At 41.3% G+C, this 27,244-nt stretch overlaps 1 protein-coding gene across 1 annotated transcript in view; it reads right to left on the reverse strand.

The window, feature by feature from the left end:
• LOC109861498 (discoidin domain-containing receptor 2-like) overlaps window positions 1-23,128 on the reverse strand; it is a 35,640-nt gene extending 12,512 nt beyond the window's left edge. Inside the window, exons 1-4 of the mRNA XM_020441172.1 lie at window positions 23,031-23,128; window positions 17,224-17,455; window positions 3,824-3,971; window positions 1,495-1,674 (exon numbers count right to left, since the gene is read on the reverse strand). Coding sequence (XP_020296761.1) covers window positions 1,495-1,674; window positions 3,824-3,971; window positions 17,224-17,455; window positions 23,031-23,128 — 658 coding nt within the window. The remainder of the gene's footprint in view (window positions 1-1,494; window positions 1,675-3,823; window positions 3,972-17,223; window positions 17,456-23,030) is intronic.
• Between the last annotated feature and the right edge of the window lie 4,116 nt (window positions 23,129-27,244).

A 27,244-nucleotide genomic window follows, 5' to 3' on the forward strand; every position in this document is an offset into this window, starting at 1 on the left:
AGAGAGAGAGAGAGAGAGAGAGAGAGAGAGAGAGAGAGAGAGAGAGAGAGTCGTCTGTATTTTGAACTGGAGAGATGTGTCGGACGACGTTTTCCGACTTAAAGAGAGTCGGGAGAGGTTGTACGCAGTTTTGCCGGGTTTAAAAGTTTAAGAAGGTGGAAGAGTACGACGGTAGTAGCCGAAGTGTACCGACGCCGACGAGGGTGTCCCATGGCGTAAATGGAAAGACACAAATGTATCCAGAAAGCGAGTAAACAGCGGCGACTGGGTTGCAGCCTAGCTCGCGGTTCAATATAAATGTAAATTGGAACAGATTCGAGCGGCGCCGTGAAACAGGTTTGGCTACGAGAAGAGAGCTCAGGCACTTCCGATGGTCCTTTCCTGGAGCTTTTCTGGATTCTACTGACCTTTTCGATTTTTTCGTCTATGTACATGTACACACCTAGTCTCAACCCGACGGAAAATTTTATTTTTATTCTGGCGTATACGGTCCTTGAAAACGGACACAGTTTCCTGGTGCAGTTTCCGAAAATCGCGGCGAATATTCTACCCGATTGATCGATCAAAAAAACTTACATATCCCGGCACATGTGTGAGAATCCTCCTCAATTAAATTTTGATGGTCATTTGACTTCGTGAAACGGGACGACGTACAAATGACGCCCCAGAACAGGTTTGGCACCGGCGCGTTACTTCCGATCGTCACGAGCATTAATCAAAGCTCGATTAAATAAAAAAAAAACATAAAAAAAATATAAAAAAAATATAAAAAAGAAAAACGTAATCTCTTTTCGAATTAATCAAACCGTATCGAGCAAATAGACCAGGAAATAACTATCCTTTAAAAAGGAGCGAAATTGGCAAAGAAATGTGTGCTTTTGATGCGCGCTAAATCAATCGAATGAAATACGTGTAAATTGAAAATTCATTAAATAACCGAAGGGACGTTTATATCCGTTTCTAAAGCGTCAGCTATTCTATACATTTTAACGGAAATTCTCATGTCCACATATTTCAAATTATGTGTTTTATACGTAGAATTACATATTTTATGCATACAGAGCGCGCTGTGATGCGTCAAAAAATTGTTCGAACGTACGCGTTTATTTATTTTTCCGCCGCATTTTCATAAACGCGCTACTTTCGACCGGGCGTCTTCCCCGGCACACGCTTAATAAGAGTGTAAAAGCGTCTTAAAACAAGAGCGATCGCGGGTAATCGCTCGAACGGGCACACACGGCTCACGTTACAAAATTACATCGGAGGATCGAGAGGAGCGGAGGGAGGTTTCGGGCTGCTATTTAGTTCGAAGAAAGAAGTTAACGAGCAAGATAGCGTGAGATACCGATAGAATAAGAAGACTAGACGGCTGAGCAGGATGGGAGGGGGGGGGGTGTAAGACTCGCGAGAGAGAGACGGCTCTATCACGCTAATCTAGACACGATCTAGCGCCGGCGCTAATCTCGTTCCAGCACGAAGCACTCGTTGCCTTACCCTTTCCGTTGCCGCTGACGTCCAATCTGAAGTTGTCGGGACCCTTTTGCCCGTCGACAAGTTGACCAAGTCCCCCGGAGAGGTAACCTCCTTCCTCGCGGCCGTCGTACGTCCTGTCGGAAAGGTCAACCTCGGAACCTCTCTTGATTCCTTGGGGCATGGAATACGAGACGAGACCCTCTGGAAAGAACAAGGTGGATATAAAGAATATATAAAGCTTTTGAACTATGCATCATCACGTTGCTACGTGGTCGGGGCTCTCTCTCCACGTGAACGTTTTCTTCTTCCGGCGGTACGTGATAAGATTGCGGACGGTTACGAGTAAAAGTGCACGTCGTCGGGAAAAAAAAGTAACGAGGGTCAACATTTTTAATCTCGGTGTCCTGAGGATTACAGGCGGATGTATCGATCAAAGAACGCGCGCGCGGGCGCGCGTGACATCCGCGATGAGATTGCGAGACGAGACTTGAGACAGAACGCGAAGACGAACCGCGCGACATCGATTTCTGCTTGTTGCACGACGCGCGTTGCATGGTTTTCGTTAAAAATACGTTTCGAGAAGCGAGCGACTTATGTCAGAAGCAAATGTACTCTCAGACTGTCAGGTGTCAATAAGCACGAATGAGTTACACGGTTCGGTACTTTCGGTATGCAGAGATATCCCCGCCGCCGCCACCCACTCATATCAATCGCGTATTTTTCTGTCCCGATGGCGGTAAATTGTTTTTGCAGATTTCGAAGTGAAATATGCGCGGAGAGATAGGTACGCCGTTCTTTCTCTCTCGGCATTTTGCAGTGTTTGCTTGAAACAGCTGCAGAAGTTCGTTTTTGATTAATGCATCGATGGGAATAAAAAAAAAACCGATTCAATTCGCTCAGTACTTTTCATCGACGGGATGTAGCTATTGTAGCTGTAATATAAACTTTATTACCTCAAGTGATGTAAAAAAGTCTTGCTTGAGAAAGAAAAGTGGTTATTGTTACGATAATTGTAAAAATCTCTATAATTTCACATCTCTCTTTCTCTTTTTATTTTCGTTGCCTTTGTAATTTTCCTTTTATAATTCGCGTGATTATGGTTCTTGCGCGGTATCACAGAGATGTTGGTTTCTAACCAACCACCGTTTGCTAATGCTCGTTCGTAAGTCACAATTTATTTTGCCAGTCAATATTATTGGCAGCCGCTGTAATTGTACGTTTAAACGATATAACGATGGCCGGAGCCATGCAGATGGCACAGTTAACGGATGCCGCTTGGTTCGTCGAGGTTGGATTAATGTAGACGCAGCTGTGGCTCACAGCCCCGTGGTCGATCGTAAATCTAAGTTAATCTCAGATTCGAGAGACTGACGCGTTACATCGGCCTCTTGTCAAGACGTCCAGCAAAGGTCGACGACTTACAAAAATCGAATCTAAACTCTCTCTGAGTTAGCGAAAAAAATGCAAACACAAATTACAATTGGACGTATCTTTTGTTTGCTTACAAAAATAATATAATATATCAAATATATAACGTAAGTAAAAACAAATCTTAGTACTTATTTGTGGGAAATAGAAAATCTGAAAATTCTGTGAGTTAAACAAAAAAAAAGTATGAAGATTGCAGTCAAGTTTAAAGTTTTATATCCACGAAGTGGTTGCGCTGAATAAAAAAATTTTTATTGTGCCTCTCTCTTTCGCGTATTTTTTCTTTTTTTCTTTTTTTGTTTCAACGAGAAATCCGCGACACAAATCTAAGTTAGCATCGAGTTTATCATTGGCGAATGTCATCAAGAAATTCTGAGAAAGAGTCGCGCGTGTAAAATATAAAAAAATTCACGACACAACACGCAAGCGATTCCCAGAGAGAAATGTCTAACCGCTTGTTTTCAGCATTGTTTTCGCGAGTGACAATAACAGCGGTTGCTAATGAATTTGTATAATTCGGTCGCATTTGCATACAACGTGAAATTTATTGCCGATGATAATTATTGACGCGACAGAGAGGCGTGTCTCCGCTAATTTGATGCGAGGTATCAAGTTAGTATTGGTTTTAGCTTTCGAAATATTTTTTATTTGTTTCATCACCATGTCGCAACACGTTGGTAATACAATTTTCCGCGGATTAAAATACAAGGTGCATATATCTATTTTCCTTTATTACAAGCAGATAAAGTCGCGAATAAAAACACGCGCAGCAAACATTATCGAGTAAAATATGCCGATTCCCGCTATATTGTCGCCCGCTTTGTGCGAGGCGAGACGGACTTTTCGAGCGCGGAGCTCGCAGAGATAAAATACATGATCGAGAAACATGATAAAAAGAAGTGCATTCGCGTATCTCACTCACCCGTCCACGAACAGCCGTAAAGCTCGATGCGCATACACACTATGCGCATGTGGGAGGTGTAAGGGATGAAACGAATCTTTGTTGCAATTATAGCCGGATCAAAGATCTGTTCCTTCTCCGTATACGGATTGTTATTGCCCACCAGAAGCTGCAACAGAAAATCAGAATATAGAGAATTATTAATGCAAAATATGTTAGAGATAAGAAATTGGGTTTGCGAGAAATGTGTGAGACACGGAGAAAAAAACCAAAGTAATGATGTTATCCGAGAAGAGTTGCGATTTGCATTCAACCAGACCGCCAGATCGCTGTTACACACGTTATTTTCTATACCGAAACGAAGGGTTTTTTACAACGTCATGTATGAACAATAGAAATACAACGCGATAAAATAGTTAACTTTAGTCATATCCAGATATTTCGTTCTAAAAAGCAGGGGGAAAAAACAAGCACGTGTTTTATAGCATCCGTGCAGAATCTGTTTTTTTTTCTTTTTTTTTTTTTGTATCGCATGCTTTTTTTAATATTCAGTATCACGAATTTTTCATATTGTGCAATTTTCGAAACGATATAGTATATTCTGTATTGAAAAGGAAAACAAGTTTTTAATCCTATTGCTGCTACACGCACCATTTACAACACAACATTTCCGAATGCATCGGTCGTTGATGTTTTCTTTATTAGAAACAATTTTTATTGACACACGCATGTGCGCCGTTTGAAGGGTGAAATTTTTTTCATTTTAATACTACACGGTAAATTAAAAAAAAAAAAAAAACACGTGTTCAATTTGCACACGCCCAACTGTGTGAAATTTGGAGAAGATGTAATCTGCGATTTTAGCCGCGTCGCGTCGCGGCGAGATGAAAGCATGCACGCACCGGTGATTTTGCGTTAAGGCCTCTAACGGAAGGACCGAACTGTACGATGATCATTGGAACATGTTTACAGCACTAAGAACGAATCTCACGGGCCGCGAGGACGCCATTTTCCGAATCCGATTAGTAAACAACGGTTCGCCATGAAACCTCCTCTAAATGTAAATGCAAGCGTTAAATCTGGGCTCTGAAGCACACAGTTCCTCCATTCCTGCCTTCTCTCGTATGCATTTACGTCCCTTACGTCGGATTGCGCGTCGCAGAGAGACGCACGCAGGTCGTTGTTATCGAACGGCGGAGGTTAACAGCAAAATACGGGACATTGACGCGCTCGTCCGAGAAAGATCAAGTCCGAAGCTAGAATCCGGCAGTTTGTTCTTGGAGAAACAAGGCTTTACTATTTTACGTAACATACGTGTATATAACCATCAGCACATGTACACCGATAGAGACATGCCAAGGATAATAATGCTGTTACTCTGTATCTATGCACACTGTTCTGCCCGGGGCGTTATGTAATTCAGTACCTACGTTTGTATCTCGTTCTGTTTTGCATTCTGAGCATTTGTATGGATTAGCGGTTCTCATCTGCTGTTATATCAACGCGACACGGGGTTTTATCTGTAATCATAGACTATCTCAACATCTTGGCGCTGATGATACGTGTAACGTATACACGAGCGAGACATTCTCGTTAATTAATGTACATTTCTTTCGACACCGCAGCAAGTGTTTTTTCTTACATTTTAGTACACTCGTGTCGTTGAACTGGTAACGATTGTTTTTTTCTTTTCTTTCTCTTTGCTTCAGAAGAAGAAATTGGTGTTTTAATTATGACAAAGTTTTTTTTTTTTTTTAAACTTGTGGCTCGAGAAGAAGTTGAGATTTGAGGGCAAGATGATCTAGTTTTATACATGTTGATTTCTTCGTATCTCGCAAATTATGAAAAACGTTTATTTTCGAACATGTTTAGAGACAAGTTAAATAATTTAGAAATTATTCTTACAGAATCTTTTTCAAAAATAATTGATACGTTGAACGTAGAGATAGCTTCAGGTTTCTTGCGTTTTACAATCAGTTTGTCGTTTAATTGCGATTCGCTTTAGAATCGTCTGTATTGCAAATAGAATCGTGTAGAAAGAGAGAGAGAGAGAGAGAGAGAGAGAGAGAGAGAGAGAGCGAGAGCGATACACGACACGTAGAATCGTCCAAACATGCTGACCGTCGTCATTCGTTCCGGGAAGAGCACTGAGTCCGCGTTGAAATATGAATATTCGCGCGATATCAGGCGCGTCTCGCTCTCTCTCTCTCTCTCTCTCTCTCCCTTCCTCTTCTTCTCTGCCCCGCACTGAAAACCGACCTGCGGTCTAAACACTGTGCGCAAGCGGAGTAGATATGACACAGACGCTAATATACAGAAACGAGGACTGTGTGCGCCCCCCAGAGCTGTACATCAACGACCATTGGCCTTTGCTTTGATTTGTGTTACCGAAGCTGTGCGGCGATTAGAATTTCTAACCAGGAATCTGTTATTTCGCGTTAATCATATAAAGCGCAGTATCTGATGTCCAGAAACCGCAGAGAGATGTACAGAACAAACATTCAGAACACATTCGTGCGCGGTTCCGTCAGCGGTGCGCCGTTTTCGTATATCAGCTCTACGCAACCGGTGGAAAATCTCTCATTCGTATTTTCCCTGTGATGTGATGATGGATTTGTTCTTTGTTTATTTGCGGTACGCGCGCAATCTGATCTTTTTCATTGATTTTAATGGCGGTGTAACGGAGAACAAAAAAGGTTTATCAAACGAGTAATGGCAACGCGAGAAAAACAAAAAATTCGCGTGTCACAATTGATAAGAGAAAATTTGTTTTGAACTAACTTCATGAACAATTTCAATTCACGATAGTGAATGTATGATTCTTAATACGCTGTAAAAGCTCGGAAGAGAGATCCTTCGACTGTGTAAACGGCCCACAAGGTTGTAAACGGCACGCAAATGGGACGTGCTCCTTGAACGGATGGGCCGCAGAACGGCGAAGTGGAATTTCCGTTATATCGGCCGTCTCGGGAAACGACCGACCGCGGATGCATTACAACTGCAACTGCAACGTGCTGGAATACAAGCCAGACCCGGGATCTACGCGATAGGAATAATTAGTACACCTCATATATATATATATATATTGTATATATATACCTATATATGTACAAAGCTCCCGTCGCGAGGTGAGAGACGCTCTTACGATATCGTCTCACCGACACATAAAATTGATGTCTGCGCTGTAGAGGTAAGTAGAATCCTCTTGAACGCGCTTTGCTCCAGTCTAATTATTTGTCGGCGCGGAGATGAGAACGGTCTTGATTATAAACATCACGCGCTACGTCATGTACCAAATTACGCATTATTTATCAAAGGAATCAAAATGTTTAAGCGCAATTTTTGTGTTTCTCACACATTTATTTCTAGATGCAAGCTATTGTATTTCGAACGAAGCGAATATATCGAACAATTTGCAAAATAGATGACAGACACCGTGTATACTAGTAGATGAAAAAAATCAGGTGAAAAATCTTGCATGACAAATGTCCTTGTAAACCAGTTGAAATAATATAATTATATTTGCTACAGAGTTTTATATATTGACGTTCTTGCTGAGTGCAATCCCGATTTCTCTTGAAATCATCATAAAAAAGCTCACACTGGCAATATCAAAATACAATTTTATAATGAATGTTTCTCGAGTTTTTGCACATACAACGACCATTAAAAACTAAAGCCGGAGATAAAAATGTTGCGGCGTCTCCTGACAATTATTGTTGTAACACCAAAAGTGTTTGCACAAATAATATATAATTCCCGTAATGCGGCCGTGAAGTGACACCTGCAAAAAATGTTGGCGGACGTTGTTGTAGAAATTTTACGAGATTTCACGCTGTTACGGTTATATGCGAGCTCGTATTACATTCCGCGCGCAGGTTTTTAATTTCGCTGCACCCACGCGGTTAAAAATTCGCATTCAGTTTGCGACGCGACATATTGACGCGCTTTTTCGGACATTTTGAAATTCATATACTTAAATGTTATCGATACCGACTTTCATGACTGAGCAGTTGACCTCGTTTTGCCTCGGTGATAAAAGGAAGAAAAAAAAGGTCGCACCTTATCCTGAAAAATCTCTTTTCGCTAAGCACAAAGAAACAGTTCTCAGGAGAGAACCTGAGAAGGTTAGTGGGTCGATCGAACGTATTTTCGGTATAAGACAACGAGAGGAGGAAAGTTTATGTTAGGTACATGCTTGCGCTTTTATAGCCACCTCACTTTAAGCTGCTTTGAAGATTGCGCCGTTTTAAACGTAATATATATGTATGTATGTGTATATATATATATATACACGCGCGCGCGCAACCGCGTACTTGAAAACAATTATAAGTGTAGCAACTTTGCGACCAACAGTCTCGTAAAGCCATAATTTTCCACGTAAACGGAAACCGTTTACCTAACTTATTCTCGCAGTTTTCTTTTCTCAACCACTCCACGTAAAAACTGTTGCAAATGTTATTTCAGTTTAGAAATGAGAAAAATTGTTTAAAAAAAAACGTCTTTACGTGCTATCAGAATTACTCTCGGATCGGATGGAAAATTGCCGTTGAAAATCGATAGACCCGACTTGTGATGGCTTTCATTAACTTGTCTGAGGTTAGGAGGTCGAAAGCAGATAACTCAAGCAAGAGTAGAGGTGGATCGTCTTACCGGGAAGGGGGCGAAAAAGCGAAACGAGCTTACGCGGCGCGTCCCATTTCCGCTCGCCCGGCGTGTAGGCAATTACTTCCCCGGGGCAACCTCGTAGAAAGGAGACCATCTCTAATCTGTTTGCGGTCGAAATCAAGCTTCCCCGCATTCCTCTAATGAAGACCGTTTTATTTTAACGTCTTTAATTTTGCAAAGAATAGTATTTTATTACGCTTATCCGTTTTAGCGAGCAAGTCGTCACTGTCGTTTTCGCATGTCTCTCGTTTATTTTCGCGGGTACAAATGAAAACCGAATTTCTGTATATAACATATACGCGAGACAAATAACTTATGAAACTACCACACACTTGTGTGTACACCACTTGCGCGACGACACACAACACAGTGTTGCAATTTGTCTGTGGTCGACATCAGACTCCGTAATGTTCTGCTAATGGAAGTGTTTACTTGTAACATCCTCGATTCGCATGAGAAGAGAGAAATCTTAATTTGTGTAACATCGCGCGCCTCGGTTAAAGTTAATTAGAAGAGATCTCTCTCCTCTCTGTGTTAGCAACCACATTCCTTGGAGTCTGTGGTGATTTAGCAAAAGTATATTACAATCGGATAGCAAACTCATGGATGGCTACAAAGTAATCTAAACATTGCGCGCGCGATCGCTGTGCGCAAGAATGCTCCCACGTGGAGCATTCTGTAAGTATAATGTCTACGAGCGAACGAAGGTGGAGGAAAAACGATCTGGTCTCTCTCTCTCTCTCTCTCTCTCTCTCGTATATAAACGAGTGCTTCGATACGTACAAAAACCGAGGGAAACAGAGGCCGCGGAAAAGGAAATAGAAGGAAATTTAACCTCCCGTTTTCGTGCAGCAACGGTCCGAGTGCTCTCACCCGAATTGAAGCGCTCTTCTATCGAGACCGGATTTCTAACGAGGCTAGTGTAGAGAGCGACGGAAAAGAGAGAGAGGTTGTGCAAAAGAGGGGAAGCGCGGAAGTGTAACCGTGGAAAATTGTCGCCGATTTCCACGCGGTAATCCGCTAATAGCGCGTCCACGTACGCGCGGCCGCGTGTATGTATGTAACGGTAATCCATAATCCGTCGATATACCTCCCTCTCGGTATAAAAGCGATGCGCATATGTTCACATATAGCAGAGAGAACGCGCTTGCATATAACATGCATTTTATATCCGCACACATATTTATGTCATATCCGTGCGGATTAATTTCAATTTTATAGCAACCTTTCATATATGATTAATGGTTTTTTATTTATTTATTCTTTTGTTGTTATCGAATGTCCACGAGAAAGAAAAGAAGAGAAATACTGTAAGTAGATATGTCTGTGTGTAAGTATGTATATATATATACACACACGTGTAAACTTGTTCGGTTATTCGCGTATGTAGAAGTTGGCGTATGTAGTTGTTGGTCTCCTTAATTCCTCATCGTACTGAAACAAACCGAACTAGTATTTTCTTTCAGCTCGGAGAGAGCGGATACGGTTGATTTTTCGCAAACGTGCCGTAAATTGAATGGAAAAATGGAACGGCAGCTGTTCTGGTTCGCCTGATATTGAACGGCTTTTCCCGTTGACTTGTCTGACTATGGACGGACTTGCGCTACTGACGACGTTAGAGAACTTTTTCGTTTCTAGATAAAATCACCAAAGTTTAGATTTTCAAACGTACACGTAACTCAATAAATCACGCATTTTTTTTTTTTTTTTACACAATCGTCGTTCCAAAGGCGTTGACGTAATGACTCGATTAATTTAATTGCATTGTCCATTGCGAGCGAGGGAGTTGTTTGAAATTTATTACTAAAAATAATATGTGTCACGAAAAATAATTGTTCGCACACAGAACTTTCAACCCGGCATCGCCGAAGTTCTTGTCTTTGTAAAAATTTCCACGCGTAATAACGTGGTGATATCAAAATTCGCTGCGTCATCTTGGTTCAGCCGGTGACCACATAATGAGGGTGGCTCTTAGCGTGTTACTTTCATTTTTTTTAATATCGTGCAATATTATTTCGCGCGCGGTAATGACCGCTACGTAATGATTGCGGCAGCCGGAGGGGCGGATATCTCGTAATGGTGTTCCCCATATCGCAATTTGAATTTTGCTGAAACCGGAGGAAAAAAAGTGTACCGGGTGCTGTGGAATGAATATGTTAATTGGCCCTGGAATTGGCTGTCCCTATCGGTGATTGATTAAAATTCGATACGTCGTGACGCCGCCGCCGCCGCCGCCGCCGCGTTGGCCGACCGTGCGATGGACGAGAGGATTGAAAGGGGTATAGACGAGAGGGTGGTGAACACGACCGGGTAGGAAGGGAGAGTTAGCACGACTGCAACGAACCGGTTCCGGGAAGTTACTTTGCGGATAAACGAGATTGAAATTTCGATGGAAATTACCGTCGATATACCCGTGGACTTAAGCGAACTGTCACTAAGTCAAACAGCGACGACGACTTGTCGATTACGTCACAGCGTGTACTATCATCCAACGCGCGTTCGGACCAAAAGAAATCGGAAAAACGTTTTTTAATTGTAATCCGCGCTCTCGTTTTTTTCCGATATCTGACGTCTTCGAATCGGCTCAAGGAGCGGAAAATGCGGAATCGCGCAAAAGGTATAACGATATTCGAGAGACGAAAAAAAAAAAAAGAAAAAAAAAACTACAAGAGTTCACTACTCAGGCTTTTATTCAAGCTTCATCACATTTTGTGAACGAATGCTTGGAAAGTTGATTTGTTCTCAAGTAGCATTCGTGTCAATCAATCAGTTTTCTATAGATTACTGGGACAAAAGTGACAGAACAACAACGCGTTTCTACACCGCGGAACAAACAGAAGAAGTGACAGTTGTGAATGGCTGAATCGAGCTCACGTCTGCCACCGAAAGGACGTCGTTTCGATTATTCTTGTTCGATCTGTTAACCGCTAGTAAAGAGTTGTGCTTGTTCTTGTTTAGAAGTCATAAATATTTATGTTGTTATTTTCATAACTACTTTCGTGAAAGTACGAGAAAAAAAACAAAAAATTTCCTACTCAGAGAGAAAGAGAAAGAGAAAGAGAGACTTAAATATTTCATTAATATTATCATTAATATTTGTTTTTGTAAAAGTATATGTTTGTTATGTTAAAGAGATATTTTTTTCCGAGTAATATGTAGATGCGTGTATAATAATTTAAAAGCAACCGGCTATATAAATAATAAATACAATACGTGAATATATTTTGCATCGCGCACACAATGTGGAGAATCCTGTTACGCAATAACTCTTCTATATATATATATAGGATTTATCGTAGTACATCTATCTGCGAATATTATCGTTGAGAGAAACCACCAAGTCTTGTTTCTCGTGTGCGTCATCAACGTTTTGCTAGAATCCACAAAGGCCGGGTAAGCATAGAAACCCCGGAGTAATTCGTGGCGCAACAGAAAAAGAGGTAATATTTCTCGCGCAAAAGATAGATAGACAATGTTGAACAGAAATTTTTTTCATCGTGTGTATTTTTTGAAACAGATATATTTTTAAAGTCACAGCAATATATTTTTCTTAAATATCTGAAAGAGAGAGAGAGAGAGAGAAAAAAAGAGAGAAAGGGAACAATTAAAAAAGGCAAAAAAAAATGTTGCTCAATCAGTTACAAAATTAAAATGAGACGGGATTTAAAAACGTTGTGTCGTACGTTTTCTACCTTGAAAAGTGTCAACACAATTTCCAAAGAAAACAGAGAGTTCCGTGAATAATACAAAAGAGGGAAAAGTGCGACAAGTGAAAAAAAAAAATAGAATTTTAGTATGAAAGAATAAACAAATTCATTTAGCTCAGTCGCGACAGGTAGGTATGTTCAAGAGCCGCAGCGAGGACTGCTCGTATTACACAGAAGACGTATACGAGCTGCCGTGGGTGTGTCCCTCTCTCACAAAGCCCCGTCCGCGCCGGTGTGTCGGCGTTAATGAAACACGTCCACCGTTGGCAATTGTCCCGCCGCAGGCACGACAACGTCCGAACGTAAAAGGGAGAGGCGCTAGCTGGTTGGCTGCTGTATTCCGCTCCGTTTCCATCAGGTTGCATCTAGCGCGGAGCTAGAGAGGGGTCCCCGGCTATTCTCCCGGCGTTTCGTGAATTTAAATGAGCCGGGCCTGTCCGGCTTAATTCGCGTGCACCTCATAAGAAGCGGAGTCATAATCTCCTCCCCTCCCCTCTCTCTCTCTCTCTCTCGCCGCACGCTCTATATTTTTGTTCCGTTATTGGAGTGTAACGTCGCGGTCTGTGACCGTTGCGTGCTTTTTTCGATGCAAAATGTAACCGGGCTCGTTTTGCGCGCGTCAGTCCGACAAAATGCAAAAATATAATATCGCATCTCATCTATACATGTATCAGACTTTCTGTGATATTCATCGTGTTTATTGTATCACGTTTGCACAATCATACGTGGCATTTCTATGCGCGAGCGGTGCAGTTTTATTCATCGAATTTTCGAAGGGATATATCGCGCGTTGAAATCAGTTACGTTTGTCCCGCATAGCAAAAGACACGCGCGCGTATATTCATTATTCACTTTTCTTCTGTATCGGATAACGTACATGTGTGTGTGTGTGTGTGTGTGTGTGTGACATGTTCGTGTCTCACGTGTCCGTGTCTCGCAACGAATTCTAATTGTCACATACATTTCCGCATTACGCGCGCCTCGTCGCCGCCGTAACAAAACGAGCAAGCGCTTGATCGGATACCGGAAAACCCTCTTTCGGTGCACTCACGTTACTGGCTTCGTCTGAGACGAAGGAACGGCTACCACGTCTCGTCTTCCACCCGTGGAAAAATGCCTGCGGAGAGCGCGGGTCACGTACGGCGGCGCGATAACGTAGTCGCTCTTTCCTCTATTCCTCTTTCTCTTCTTCTCACGTACTCGCGCTCATCCTCTCTCGTTTTCCCATTCAAGTCTCGGCCCGTTTTCGTTTTCTCCACCCTTTCTTCCCCCTTCCCCCCCGGTCGTCGTATTCAAAGTGCGAGGAGCAAAAGGAAAGAGCCGCGTGCACAAAGATCACATGCCTCCCAGATTGAGGCTGCAGGGTAAACGTTCGTGTTTCCTCGTACTCTCTCTCCTTCCGGGAACGTTTCTGTCTCGCCTCCGTCTCCGGGATCTCCGGCTTGCTCTCTCACTTTGAGCAAATCTGCGTGAAAATGGAAAGAACGTCTGGTACGGTAACCGCCCGCTAAAAGAGAGAAAGAGAGAGGGAGAAAAGTGTGTAACGTCGGACGACGTACACATTTTTATACATACGCGCAAGCGTATTCGCGACTACCGATGTGCAGCCGAGCGTGAGTATGAGCGAAAATGTAAGTGAGAAAAAAAGAGATAGATAGATAGAGAGAGAGAGAGAGAGAGACAACGAGGAGAAGAGCGATGTAAGAGGTAACGGTGGCGAATATCAGAGCCCTTCTGATGACAGCGCGAGGTCGAATAACGAGGCCCCGCCATCCACGATAGGACACGGTTCGGAGTTGAAAATTACTTCCGCGTCACGGAGCTTTTCCTGCGGGGCCAGACGACGACGACGACGACGACAACGACCTTCCAACGACGAGCACCAGCCGGAGGTGAGTTATGATAGTCTATCGAAGTAAGTTCGTTACCGATGAGATTCTTGATTTTCTATTTATCGGGCGACCGTAAGGCAGCCGGGGTAATAAGTCTCTCTCTCCATAGCCGTTGCCTCTCCCGGACGAAATTAGTTCTTGAAGGAAATATATTGCGGATGCCGGGGTAAATACTGAAAAATCCCGGCTGGTGCTTTAAGTAATCTTTTTTCTATTACGACCGGCAATTTGCGACGGAGCGCGATAAATCCACGCGAGCGAGTGAATTTTAACACTTATGCTTGGTAATATCATATCGCGACATTGAATAATGTTCGCGGAAAAATGGAGTGCCGTACGATGAAGAGAGCGGCAGCGGCAGCGGAAGCGTAGCTCGGGAAGATAATTACTGAAAGAGGGCAAATAGAGAGAAAAAACGTTTATGAATGAAAAATTCATAAATAGAGAAATCAAGATAGGGAGTGAAATTCCTTTTCTTTCTTTTTTCTTTTTTTTTCAGATTCCATTTTATCCCCTTCCCTCGCCTCAAAGATGAAAGAAAGAAGGAACCACCGACGAAGTTTATTAAAGGCCGTCGAGAAAGTGCACCGCATTTTCTCGCTTGATCGCCCACTGATCTCGCGTTATCGTTAATAGGTTTGTGCACATGCATTCTGTGAGCGCATTACGCGAATAAAGATGTAACAGTGTGCGCGCGTAGTATGAGCACAGTATGAAACGCGGATTCACCGATAGTATTTGAAAAATGAACCACACTCATTACGATTGATTATGACTTACTGCATCGTTTCAGTGAGAGCGGAATAAATGCACAAACTTTCTCCCTCTCTCTCTCGGTCTCTCTCTCTCTCTCTCTCACTCTTTTTTTATTGTGCATCCATTAAAATTCCATTTACCAATGGCAGCTTGCGGCTCGTAGGATAATAGCTGCACCAGCACTCGATGTCCGATAGAATAGCGTTAACTACCGATTTACCGTCTTCAATTATGCTGTTTGATCGATTTAGCGCGAAAATTTCTTCTATGTTCACGTGAATAATTCACAAGTCACTTTATCACAAAAATCCACGTGAACGATTTTGGTCTTATAACAACGCGTGTAAAGAATTTATTATTGCGTTTAATGCTGTTTTCGTTTTGATTATTTTCACTCTGTGCCACAGTTTCATTTGTTTTTACATTACCGCAATCTTTTGGCAATATTTTTCTTACTAGGAGTAAAATGAAGAAGAGAGAACGCTTGCCGCGTGCTGTGTTATCTCTCTCAGTGTTTTGTTTTATGACACACATATATTATTGTTTAAGAGAACGTGTCAAGTAAACGAGCAACGGAACTGCTCGCTCGAAAACGCACTTATTTAAACGCGTGTCACTTTAAGAGACACGTTCGTAGAACTATCGCCGTGCGTAGGTTTCGTCGCCGCGAGCAAATCGCTTAACCGTCGTGATGTATTTTGACGGGCTAATGGATATCGCGTACGGATTATCATGCTAAAGAGACGTTAATTAACACGTCGCATCCAGTAATGGCCGCTCATCCGGGACAGAGGTTCTCATTTATGCAATACTCGCGCAATATATCGCGCATTGAGTTTCCTATATATTAAGAGAAACGGAAATCGACAGCAATATCGCGAATGCCATCAAAACAAGCTTTACATTCCGTGTAATATTAGTGTACTCTGTCAGAAATTGCGGATGGATCGGGGCTAATGTAAAGATAATTATAACTTTATATCAGCGTAAGTGCAATCGCAAACTCAATAGAGAGAAAAGAAATAAAATATAAAAGTGCAATTTTATCAATAAATTTTCGTCATATTTTCTAAAGTAAATATTGCTCGCTAGAACGAATGTTAACAGTTCGCGCGTTTTGTTTAATTACGCTAACAGAACGCAACTATTTTACAGTCGCCTCCATTTACACAATTGGCATGACTTTTTAAATGCCCCCACATCAAACAAAAATGGTAGAATTCTTTTGTAATTGGTTGCAGTATAAAAAAACCGTTAAAAAACTAACTGTAAAAAATAAAACGATTATAAGATATTGTAAAATATTGACTAAACAAAAAATAAATTATTTAATATTTCTCTAGTATATCAAATTAAAAGCAAACAGCTCGTAGCTTTATCAATTTGTAATCGGGCTGAATAATCCAAGAGAGGAAACTTGAGTTAAATCCAGGAAATCGAGCCGTTTCATACGGAATCTGTTAATTTCCCTTCCCGACATGTGCGGTGCACGTTCAAAGTGAAATGCAAGGACGTTAATATATATCCCAGATATATATTAAGTATAAATAGAAAACTTGGAAGATATATTTTCCGTTACATTCGGCAATAGCGAAGCAAGATTAGTGCACCGATGTATACACAAGATTAGCTAGCGCAGCGCGATCTGCATTTACATCGAACCGCTATATCGAGCAATCTGTCTTCACAATATGACACAAAATGATGAGATTTATTGGCAGAAAATAAATTTCGTTCTGCGATTTTCCAATATTTCATCTTCAATTCCCATCGCACAGCGTTCGCATAAAATTCACACGAAGCGTCGAGAAGAATCGAATTTCGGCACGTCGCCGCGAACTTAAAATGAAATCCGATTGAAAAGTCTGGCGATTATTTACAGTATCGCGCACTAAAACGAATTGAAACGTCTCGTGGAGAGTGGGAAAAAATATGCAATTTACTCCGTATAAAAAATAAAAACAATGCACATTTTGCGCAATGTTCTTTCAAAGATTTTTATATTTGAAATAATCGATTTTTTCGCGCGCACGCGTGTCTGGCTTTTGTTTTTTAAATTACATGTATTTTTAATATAACACCGTAAGTGTATCCCACACATTTTCATATTTTTAAGTTCTACGTGAATAAACGTCGTTTCTCGGTTTTAACGAAATATAAAATATTTTTCTTGATACATTTCTTGTTGCTTCGTAAATACGAGAGTGTGTGTAGCTGAACCGTGTTTAAAAGGACATGTACTTCCGCGCTGAAACTACACGAGCGTCGTATACCCGTCGATAAAGAAATTCAGGAAATCACCTAATATCTGCAGACGTGCAGTCAATTCCGGCTTACGGTCCCCAGGAAAGAAATCTCGAGCGTGATTCGATCGATGACCCAGCCAGATGGTACCTACCTCCATGCCACGTCGATTCCTCCATCGCACCCACTTGTTGAGCCCCGGCCGCCAATACTCAACAAAGTACTCCTCGGTGTACTCGACCCCGTGACCATTGCCGAATCTGCCCTGCGTACGAGCGGACGTCAGTAAACGCGGTGTGTGCAGATCCACTTCCAGATACTCCTTGCCTTCCTTAGTTACCATGTGTTTGGGACACCAAGCGCCACCGCCTTTGTCCTGTCGTAGCCTGGGAAACCGAGAAATAATACCACAAGTTATTAGGAATGCTCTTGAGGCAGGCAGGTAAGGTACGTCGCGTGAAGACACGCGAGGAACGTAACTACGCGCGGATATGCGAGGGTGTGCATTGTGTTCGCGTGACAAACGTATACACGTTCTCGTCATGTTTTCCTAACCAAGTGCGAGTGATCACAGCGATCACCTCGTCACGTATCCAAGTTCAAAAAAAAAAAAAAAAACAGTTAAAAATGATACCCGGAAGATACATCTATCACGATTATCGCAAATTTATTATGTGGATGATATAATTAATGAGCCTCTCCCGTCCTGGTTTTCTTTCAGGATCAACAGCCGCCGCTGTATATAATAAATTAATGACGAGGCGATTGATTTACGAACGATCTTCGAATCGGAACGCGCTCTATACGTCACCCGCGAAGTTCGCTCGCGATATTGATTATGAATAACTTATTTTGCACCAAAGCTTTTATCGTGATAACAGCTTTCTTGTGGACAGAAGAAAATGGAAGTAATTTTTCCCGAGTTCGTGACGCACGCAAAAAAAAAAAAGAGAAGGGAGAAAGAAGAGAGACCAACAGTTAATAGATTCTAAGAAGAAATCTCGCAATCATGAAAAATTTGTATTTTATAAATCACACAGAAAAAACCAACAACTTTATAATAATTCTCTTATTATAGAAAAAAAATTTACAAATGTACGTGCCGCGCACAATTTGTATTCTCAAGATAAAAAAAATTGTGATACACTACAAGAAAATATTTTATTTTTGAATGTATTTCTGACAAACTAACAAGAGATTTCAAGAATTAAGAATAACGGATGGTGGAGCGGTAATGCACGGGAACCGTTATTGACTCAGCTAGAATCAACAGTGGTCCGAAGAGAACTTCGGAATAAAACTCAAAATTATTTCGCAGACCAATAAACCAAGTTTCCACTCTGATTGTGTCAGTAAAACAAACTGGGGGAATTAAATTATCCTCAGAGATTTTCTTTTCTAAAAAAGTTCTTACACACACACACACACACATACCGTGTAATATTCCACGTATGTTCTCTATGTATATATCATTTTTCATTCTCTTCATATATGTTAATTTATCTCTTTGTATAACACAATGTTGAGAGCATGGATAATTTACACACATGTGACGCGAAACACATATCCATGAATTTTCGAATTGACTTCAACTCAAATTAATAATGTGTAATAATTTACACGTTAACAAATCTATTTCGCGCACGTGAACCCAGCACATGCACCCACATTGATCGAGAAACTCTTTGCTAGTTTGATATCATGTGAGCTTAAAAATTTGTAAATTTTTAAGATTAAAAACACACTTTCAAATATTAAACGCGTGCGTTCTGAGAAATACGCGGAAGTTGTCGGGAACGCACATGCAAGAATAAGCATTTTTCCTCTTCCTCTCGAGGAGTGCTTATTTTCAATTTTCTGAATTTTCAGAAAAAAGTTAGTTTCTCCAAAACGTGTCTGCTCTCTAAATTAAACTTCAGAAATCTCGCTAGAATTTCGTGAGTACATCGTTCTAATTAAATCTCCTAACGAAACAACAACACGCTAATATTACGAAAAATTTTAGAAAAAATCGTAATCGTACTGTTATCAGGTGTTGTTCCCGACGCGTCGCGTCATAAGATATAGAAATCCACCATGAAATACAAACACATATATATATACATATCCACATGCATAGTAATGTCACAAAGGGAGAGAGAATCTCTATGGAAATATTTCAGCTGGTCCAGTCATGAAGGACTGCTATACGTATAAACGCCCTGCCCGCATGTAAACAATAGACCCAAGCGAAACCCACTGAAAGCGTTCGCGGTTAATTAGGCAGCAATGCTGTTAACAATGTCCCGGATTTCAGCGAGCCTTCTCGTAACCTTGCGCCACAGCGTCGCGCGCCCGTGCCGCGATCCGACGAGAACATGAAATTTCTTTCAAGTAAATTCCGAAACCACCATCGCTCTTCTTCACAACAAATTTCACGACGATCAAAAATGACGTTAATTATCCGTAACCGAAATCTTAATCATCATAGGAGAAATTTGAAATTTTCGCGCTTAAATGCACACAACCAACATCAAATACTGAGAGTGGTGGATTGTCTTATACACACATCAGCAAACGTATAGAACACATATTCACTATGTAACATCGATATATAAACAATAAGATGTTATATATATATATATATATATATATATATATATATATATATATTTGTATTATATAGTCGCTATACGTTCTGTGTTTACTGAGATGCGTTATTTATTGCAAATCGATTTATTGAAATTTCTATTCGTCGTGCTATTTATTCGGCTACACACAACGATGATATCTTTTCCTTCTCTTTATTTGCAGTCTCTCTCTACTTATCATCATTATCTATTCATCTCAATTTCTCACACATGTGGTTCTTCAATTTCACGTGTAATCTCTCAGAGAGAAAGTAAATTAAATTTTGCTCTGAATTTTAGAGGGAGAAAGAGAGTAAAAGATATTGACGCGCACGTGTGTATGTTCTATTAAAATATTTGCATTTAAAATATTTGTACATAAAGAGAAGCTATTTTAGCGCATTTAGCGTTGACTAGTATAAACTCACAGATAGAACTAGTATAAACTCACAATTTTTTTATTGAATTTTTTTCATTTTTCTTATACAAGAAACAAAATCATAAAGTATTAACGCATATTAACTTCTAGATTTATATATTAACATATGTGTTTATAATAAATTCTGCAACGTGACTTGTTGACGAGATGTGAACGAAAAATCGCGTGAAAAACGTTTCGACACAGAACGTGTTAAATTCCGTTTTATTTACGAATCGGAAAAATAATTTCAACGATTCTGTGATAACATCATTTTCATTACTTCGTTATTTCGAGAAATGACTTTTGGTAGGGTAGATACAATATCGATCCGTGTTGTAGCACTTCCGTCCGTTAATTGCACTATCAACGTTTCCAGATGCTTCGTAAGTCGGACGTAAAAATAAAAGAAAGCGGCGTTCTGGGAGTCGTAAAAATTCTCTTACGTGCTTTCTTCGAACCTGAAAGATTCATGGCTCAGAAGTGTTGGACGCCGTTAAATGTAAACGTGAGTTTGGAAACGCACTGCTTAGAAGTTTTTTGCGTCATAAAAAGAAATGTTTAATAAAAAGAAATGAGTCGAATATCACTATCCATTGGGTTTTTACGAACTAAAATACTATATAGATATTTATAATTAAAACAATGTTAACGCGAGATTGTAACAGTTCTAAGAACAGAGTCTTAATTTGAAGAGATCGCGTAATCGCACTTACGAGACACTCTTTCCACGATTTGAAAGAACAAAAATATCTAATCTTTATAATATTTTAAAAAAATTTTATTCTACGATGTAAAGAAAATGTAAAATAATGTACAATAGCACGTAAAGAGGTTAAGTAAATTTTTCACAGTTTTGTTATCGATTTACACAAGCGACAAGAGAAAGTTGTAGATGTGACACAACGCTAAACGCATATCGAGTTTGTGGTTTCTTCGAAAAGGGGCGCAGAGTGCGATCTTAATAGAAAGTCAATATTCTCTTCGGCACAATTTACGCGCAGTCAACGAACTGACCGATCGAAGCATCCCTTGTGGTACTTCAAAGTAGTCTTCTCGAGGAATATATGAAGGGTGAAGGAGGCAGAGGGGAAGAGAGAGAGAACTCGGGGAGCCCCGACACCAGAGGCCGACCAGAGGCATTACGCCGTCTCATCAGTCGAAAGGTGCATTAGCATTGCTAATGACCCGCGATCGTTACCGCCACACGCCGCGCAATCCGCAGCTACCATCCCGAGGCTGCTTTGCGCGCGCGGCACGTTTGTTATTTTGGAAGTGGGCCACGGCGCACTGGGAGGGAGAAACAAGATTCCAAGGGGCAGAGGAGGGAGACAAGGGACGATACGATGAGGCACCTCCTCGCCGCCCTAGTTAGCCCGCAATAATTTTCGCACGACAATATCTCGCAGCGTCACGTAGATATGCGTCTATTGTTTCATTCAGCGAAACTACCGACGGGTACACATCGTTTCGGGTCGACCCGCCCACAGAGCAGAATTTTCCAGCTGCCTTTCGCGCGAAATTTCCGCTATTAACAAATTGACGCGTCAAGCTGCCTTTGTTTTCCGCGTGTTTGCGGGATTTAAAGCGCTCTCTCTCTCTCTCTTCTTCCGGCACAAAATATCATCTTCGCAATTCTGTAAAACCGACCTTTAATCCGTTCAATTAGGGTTATTGTTTTATCACGATAAATACAGAAGATTTTCACGAGAGCGATGTTCCCCCAGCTGAATTAATATGCCGAGAGAAATACGTAATATGTTCGTTTGCGAAACGGGTAATATCGTGTGTATGCGCGTATAAAATATTGAATAAAAAAAAAAAAGACATTTCGAATTGTCGCGATCAATAAAATACTCTTTTTTGGTTTTTTTTCAAACCTCTATATCTCTTTGTATATATGTTCTCATTCATAATTTCGCGCGTTCGTTATTTCAAACACGTATACACACGTACACTTACGTGTGTGTACGTGTGCGTATCGCTACGCGATATCTAACGTCCGATTTCACTCGGAAAACTTTGAATTTTCCAGACGCAACAGAAACGTTGCGCGCCGATCACCTATACCAACCTCTTCTTTAAAGCATATTTATATTCAGGTCGCGCACACGAGGTCCGCTTGCTTTTCTTCTATTATCTCCCGGCGCGCCCAAGCTTTACTTCGGAAGAGCTACTCTCTCTCTCTCTCTCTTCCGGCGCGCGAATGGCCGGTAAAAACTAATTAAATTTTCCCGTAATATGACGATTTCGATGATAACCGTTATTACGTTTTCGCCGGGCGACAGTTTCTCGACGAGAAACGCGAAACGAATAAAACGACGACAAGACGCGCCCCCCGCCGTACGCAACGCGCGCACGACATTTTACAACCGCTTTGAGGCTAATCCCCGCGCTAATTAGACGCGAAATGAGCAACGATTACGTCACCCGGTGAAGGACAAAAACACCCCTACGTACCCGACGCGCCGGGCTATTCCGGAAACAAATGTTCCCGGCACGAACTCGGCAGAAGCTCGGCATGAAAATGTGTCAGCGGTAGGCGGCAATGCGCGCTCTCTCAGACAAAAGATTAGGATCACTCGCAGATATGAGGAGAGATGTTTACTCTGAAAGATGTATGGTTTGTCTTTTTTCGTTACACACGCGGCTTTGTTCTCAGAGAAATAGCTTGAGAGAGCCTTGTGATGATAACAGCGCAGTGTGTGCCGGTGTGTGTGACACACATATTCGTTTTCCTTCCCATAGTCCGTGCACACAATACGCATTAACGTACGCGTCAAAGCGGCGATATACGATACACAACGAAATATTTTTGTGCCTATTACTCGACACAGAACCGAGATAGAGAAGAGCGAGAGAGAGGTTTGAAGACCGTATCAAGGGATACGTCACCTTGAAAAAGTATTTTTGCAAATCACAGTATGACTCTACGTGACTGCGCCGTACGGCAACGGAACAAGTTCACAGATGACCTGGTCCTCACGGTCCATTCGCTTGATCGAGCTTTCCAGATAACATGTAGGACCCATCATGGAGTCTGCACCTGCACAGTGTGCGAGTGCGCGCGCGCGCGCACACCCGCGTTCGCAGATGTTACGTTCTAACACAGCATCACAGGTTATAGCGTGTCGATGTGGAGAAAGAATCGTATATATTCGTGCGCGGCAGTGCTCTTCCACGTACAGATCCGTCGTCGTTCCTTCTCTGTTCCGAGCTTGCGGGCATTGTTATCGAATATGCCAGGAATGCCGCTGCCGAATATGCCATCAGCCAAATGATCCGTAAAAATTCCGGCTGGCCTGTCCGATTTTGCGCGAGCGCGAGCGATTTTTACTTTTTTCCTATGTGTATGTATATATGTAATATATATATATATATATATATATATATATACACACACACACACACACACACACACACACATATATATATATATATATATATATATATATACACACACACACACACACACATGTGTATATATACACGCTCTGACGCGACCGACCGGAGAGCGAGAACGGACAGTGCCCATCGCGGGAAAAGAACCGAGAAAAATAGATAGAGGTGGCGAGAGATGATACCGTACGAACCGTGGAATGTCGAGCCATCGATATTAAAACGTTCGCGAATGACAGTAACGTTTCCGAGTTATATAGAGAGCGCGAATCGCGAGAGCGCCGGTGTTATTATCTCGAACTCGCGCGAGGATGAGAGATCGTCGATCTCGAAAATTCATAATGAACACGTCGCAACGTTTATTATTTGAAAAATTGTGCGAATGATGTATTCTCGTCTCGCGGCGGTTGCAAGGAGAGAAAGAGAGACCTGTGCATCTGCGCGAAATTACGTGCGCCAAAGCAATGGCGATTTTACGAACGGAAATAAAAGCAGTTGGCGTTTATTTAATCAGCGATATTTTGCAGAAATAAAACGAGAAACTTCTTCTTGAATGGAGCGGCCAATCGCGCAATTGAAGCACTTCCAAATAGTTCTGAAGTTATCGCGCGCAATTCTATACCACGCTATATTTCTAAATTACTTCGAAACAGTAGGTATTCGTATTGCTTCTAACGATCTATCTATGAAAGCATGTATTTTATATATATATATATATATATATAACTCTTGTGCATAATTTAATTAAAAGATGAATACATATACAATTCCGACAAAATTAGATTAGTTAAAAAGCTTCCTCGATTCAAATTATCCCAATCTACTGCGCATTTCTTTAAAGCTTCGTTAAAACTTTCTATTGAAAGTACCTAAATTAAAATACTTTATACTTCCTGATTAAAATAATTTGAATCAACACTTTATCCAACGCGACTGGCGCTTTTGCGCGCGCGTCGTCCTGAGAATTTTTCCTGCATCTCGCGCGACAGCATAGTCTTTTACCAAGTTGAAATTAATGTGGCATTGCGACTAGCGCTTTTTTCCGCACTGCTTGTAAACAAAAAATAATGTATCAACTGTTTCAGTGCTCCGCCGTCTAACGAATAAGCGAGGAAACGATATTGTTCAGAAAAATGCTGCAAAATAACTAATGTAAAATTAAAAAAGAATTTTTTTTCTTAACCTAGTCAACCCTCTGGTGCGACTCGGCACCATAATTTTCTATTAATTTGGCATTTTGCAAGGACAGCGACCAATGCGTATGTAATCTGTTTTCATAAACTGGCATTAAGATAACTAAGATAAAGAGGTACCGACATACGAATTTATAACACAGCGTCATCATCTTATCTCGTCGTCCTTACTTAATGCGAGCAAATGATAGGGAGAGTCAGGGTATATCCGGGTCGATCCCACGGGACGCTCCGGAGGAGTCAAACTCAATCTGCAAATGGGACAATCCCATTTTCGACGCTTCGACGGCACTTGATCACTTTCCTTTAAAACCAGATCCCGTAAATGTTTTTTCCGTATATTTTCTCTTTTACGACCGAAATAATATAAAACTATACCTATGTTTTATTGTCGTGTGTAATGTTTCGGTGTGTAACAAAAAACTGAGTAGTGTGTACGTGAGAGTTATATAATTTTACTTGGTATTAAAAATTTTGTTTTTAATTAAAATTCTTTCAACTGCCTGCAAATCGTATACGTAGATACGTCTCAAGGTTTCGTGAAAGTGCGGTAATAACAACAATTTCGTCAATCCTCCAACAATGCTATCGCGATGGAGAACACGTAAGGGAACATTAATATAAGCAACAATTTAGAAACTTTTCTACAAAACCTGTACGGCATCGTCCAGAATGGCGATGAAAATTGTCTGGGCGATCATATTTCAGCGACGACAGCTCGCACAATTCACCGCCGACTCGACCGGAAACTATCCCGAGCGAATATTTGTCTCGCGGGTCATGTTAAGCGACCCAACGTTATTTTTTTTTTTTTTTTTTTTTTTGTCGCGCTACACCGGCAGAATTCGGCGTTGTCAACGAATCTAAAACTTCGAGTCATGTAGTGAATGTATCGATATCCAACGCGCGCGCGACGCACGGCGGTCGTTAGTGAGAGTTTTGTTCAACTCGCTTCGTGATTTTTCGAAACAACGAGAACTGAAAAACTCTTCCACCAACAGTGGCGGCAGATATGAAAAATCGAACGCATCACGTTACTAATGCATAAAATTAAAAGTTTGATAAAAGGCAACACATTGTTTTAACAAGTGTAGAAACATTTTTTGACAGATACATCGAAAGGTAATTATCGAGATCAAAAATTATATCAATCAAAATCAGATTAAACTGATGCAACAATATGCGATTAAAATCTATTTGCAATTGCAGATATTTTTTGTATCTTCGCTTTGGTGCGGTATTTTCGACCTGTAAAGAGGAAAATATTCTTTTCAAAGCGCAAGTACCTCATGTGTCGCGATATCTCTCTTTCGAAACAACACTACTAGGATAACTTTCGACACATAACAACTTCAAGTTCGCGGCTGCGAAGCCTAAGTCTTGTTTCGAAAGAAGAAAGTTTCGCGGTATGTATCCGACTTGTATCCGTCGGCGAGGATATCCAACGTGAGGATTTCACACACAGCGCTCTCAGGCTATTGCCGAGATCTCTGTTTTCGGTACAACACGTGTAGTTGCTCAAAATCTCTCCTCCCCTCGATATCGCGTTATAAAAGTACTCGAAAACCGCTCTCGCGTCAAAGAAACAAAGCACACGTACACTTCGCATAATCTTCGTTTTTGGTTATTTTTTCCGAAAGAAAGATGATAAATATATATGTGCGCGCGATGCGCGGATACCGCGGAGTAGTAGTCATAGAAATTGCGCATTTGCATGCGCTCGCGAAAGTTGATTGGAAAATTTGAATATACCTGTCGAACTGTGCTGTGCGCGCGCACCTGTAAAGTTCGAAAGGAGAGTGAGTCACGCCCGTGTCAATGACGATTTCATGGGCGAATCTCCACAATCGTTAACGGAGAATTCGTTTTGGTTGCTCACGATTTCCTGACAGTATGAGAAATAGAGAGAGATAGGAAGCCCCGATATGTCAACGTCACTGATATTCGATGAATCGGGACTGAAAATCGCGCTCGTGCACACACACACGCGCACGCACATCGAGGTATCGTATGCACATGAATGCATACATATATATATATATATATATATATATATATATGTATATATCTATGTCTCGCGTGGATATATATGTATATTACGCGCGTTGGTATGGACGTACGCGCGCGCGCGCGCGCAGCTAAATATAGGGAGCAACGTTCACACGCTCGACACGAAACGCGGAAGCGGCGAAATAGATTTTCGTTATCGCCACGTTCTCCCCGGTACGCGCGTACGACAGAATAATATCTCTCTGAGGCAGATCGTGCGCGCGACGACTGCCAAACTTCTTCATGGAAATTCGATATCGCGCGATACGCCTTCCGCGCTGATATTTTTAAAAAGACGCAAGGCATTTTCGCGCGTGATCGTCAGAAGCAATCTTACAATTATATACAGAAGTTCGGAGAAATTGTTTTGCGTTAACGCAAAATATATATATATATATATATATATTTTTTTTTTTTTTTTTGCGCGCGCGAAGAACCTTCTCCCTGCTCATGTGTGTTTACGTTGTTCGACTTAAAATATGTATATTCATCTCCCGATTTTCATAG

Source organism: Pseudomyrmex gracilis, unplaced genomic scaffold (genome assembly GCF_002006095.1).
Source record: "Pseudomyrmex gracilis isolate BER0280 unplaced genomic scaffold, ASM200609v1 scaffold_794, whole genome shotgun sequence".
In the NCBI taxonomy this organism is placed as follows: Eukaryota; Metazoa; Arthropoda; class Insecta; order Hymenoptera; family Formicidae; genus Pseudomyrmex; species Pseudomyrmex gracilis.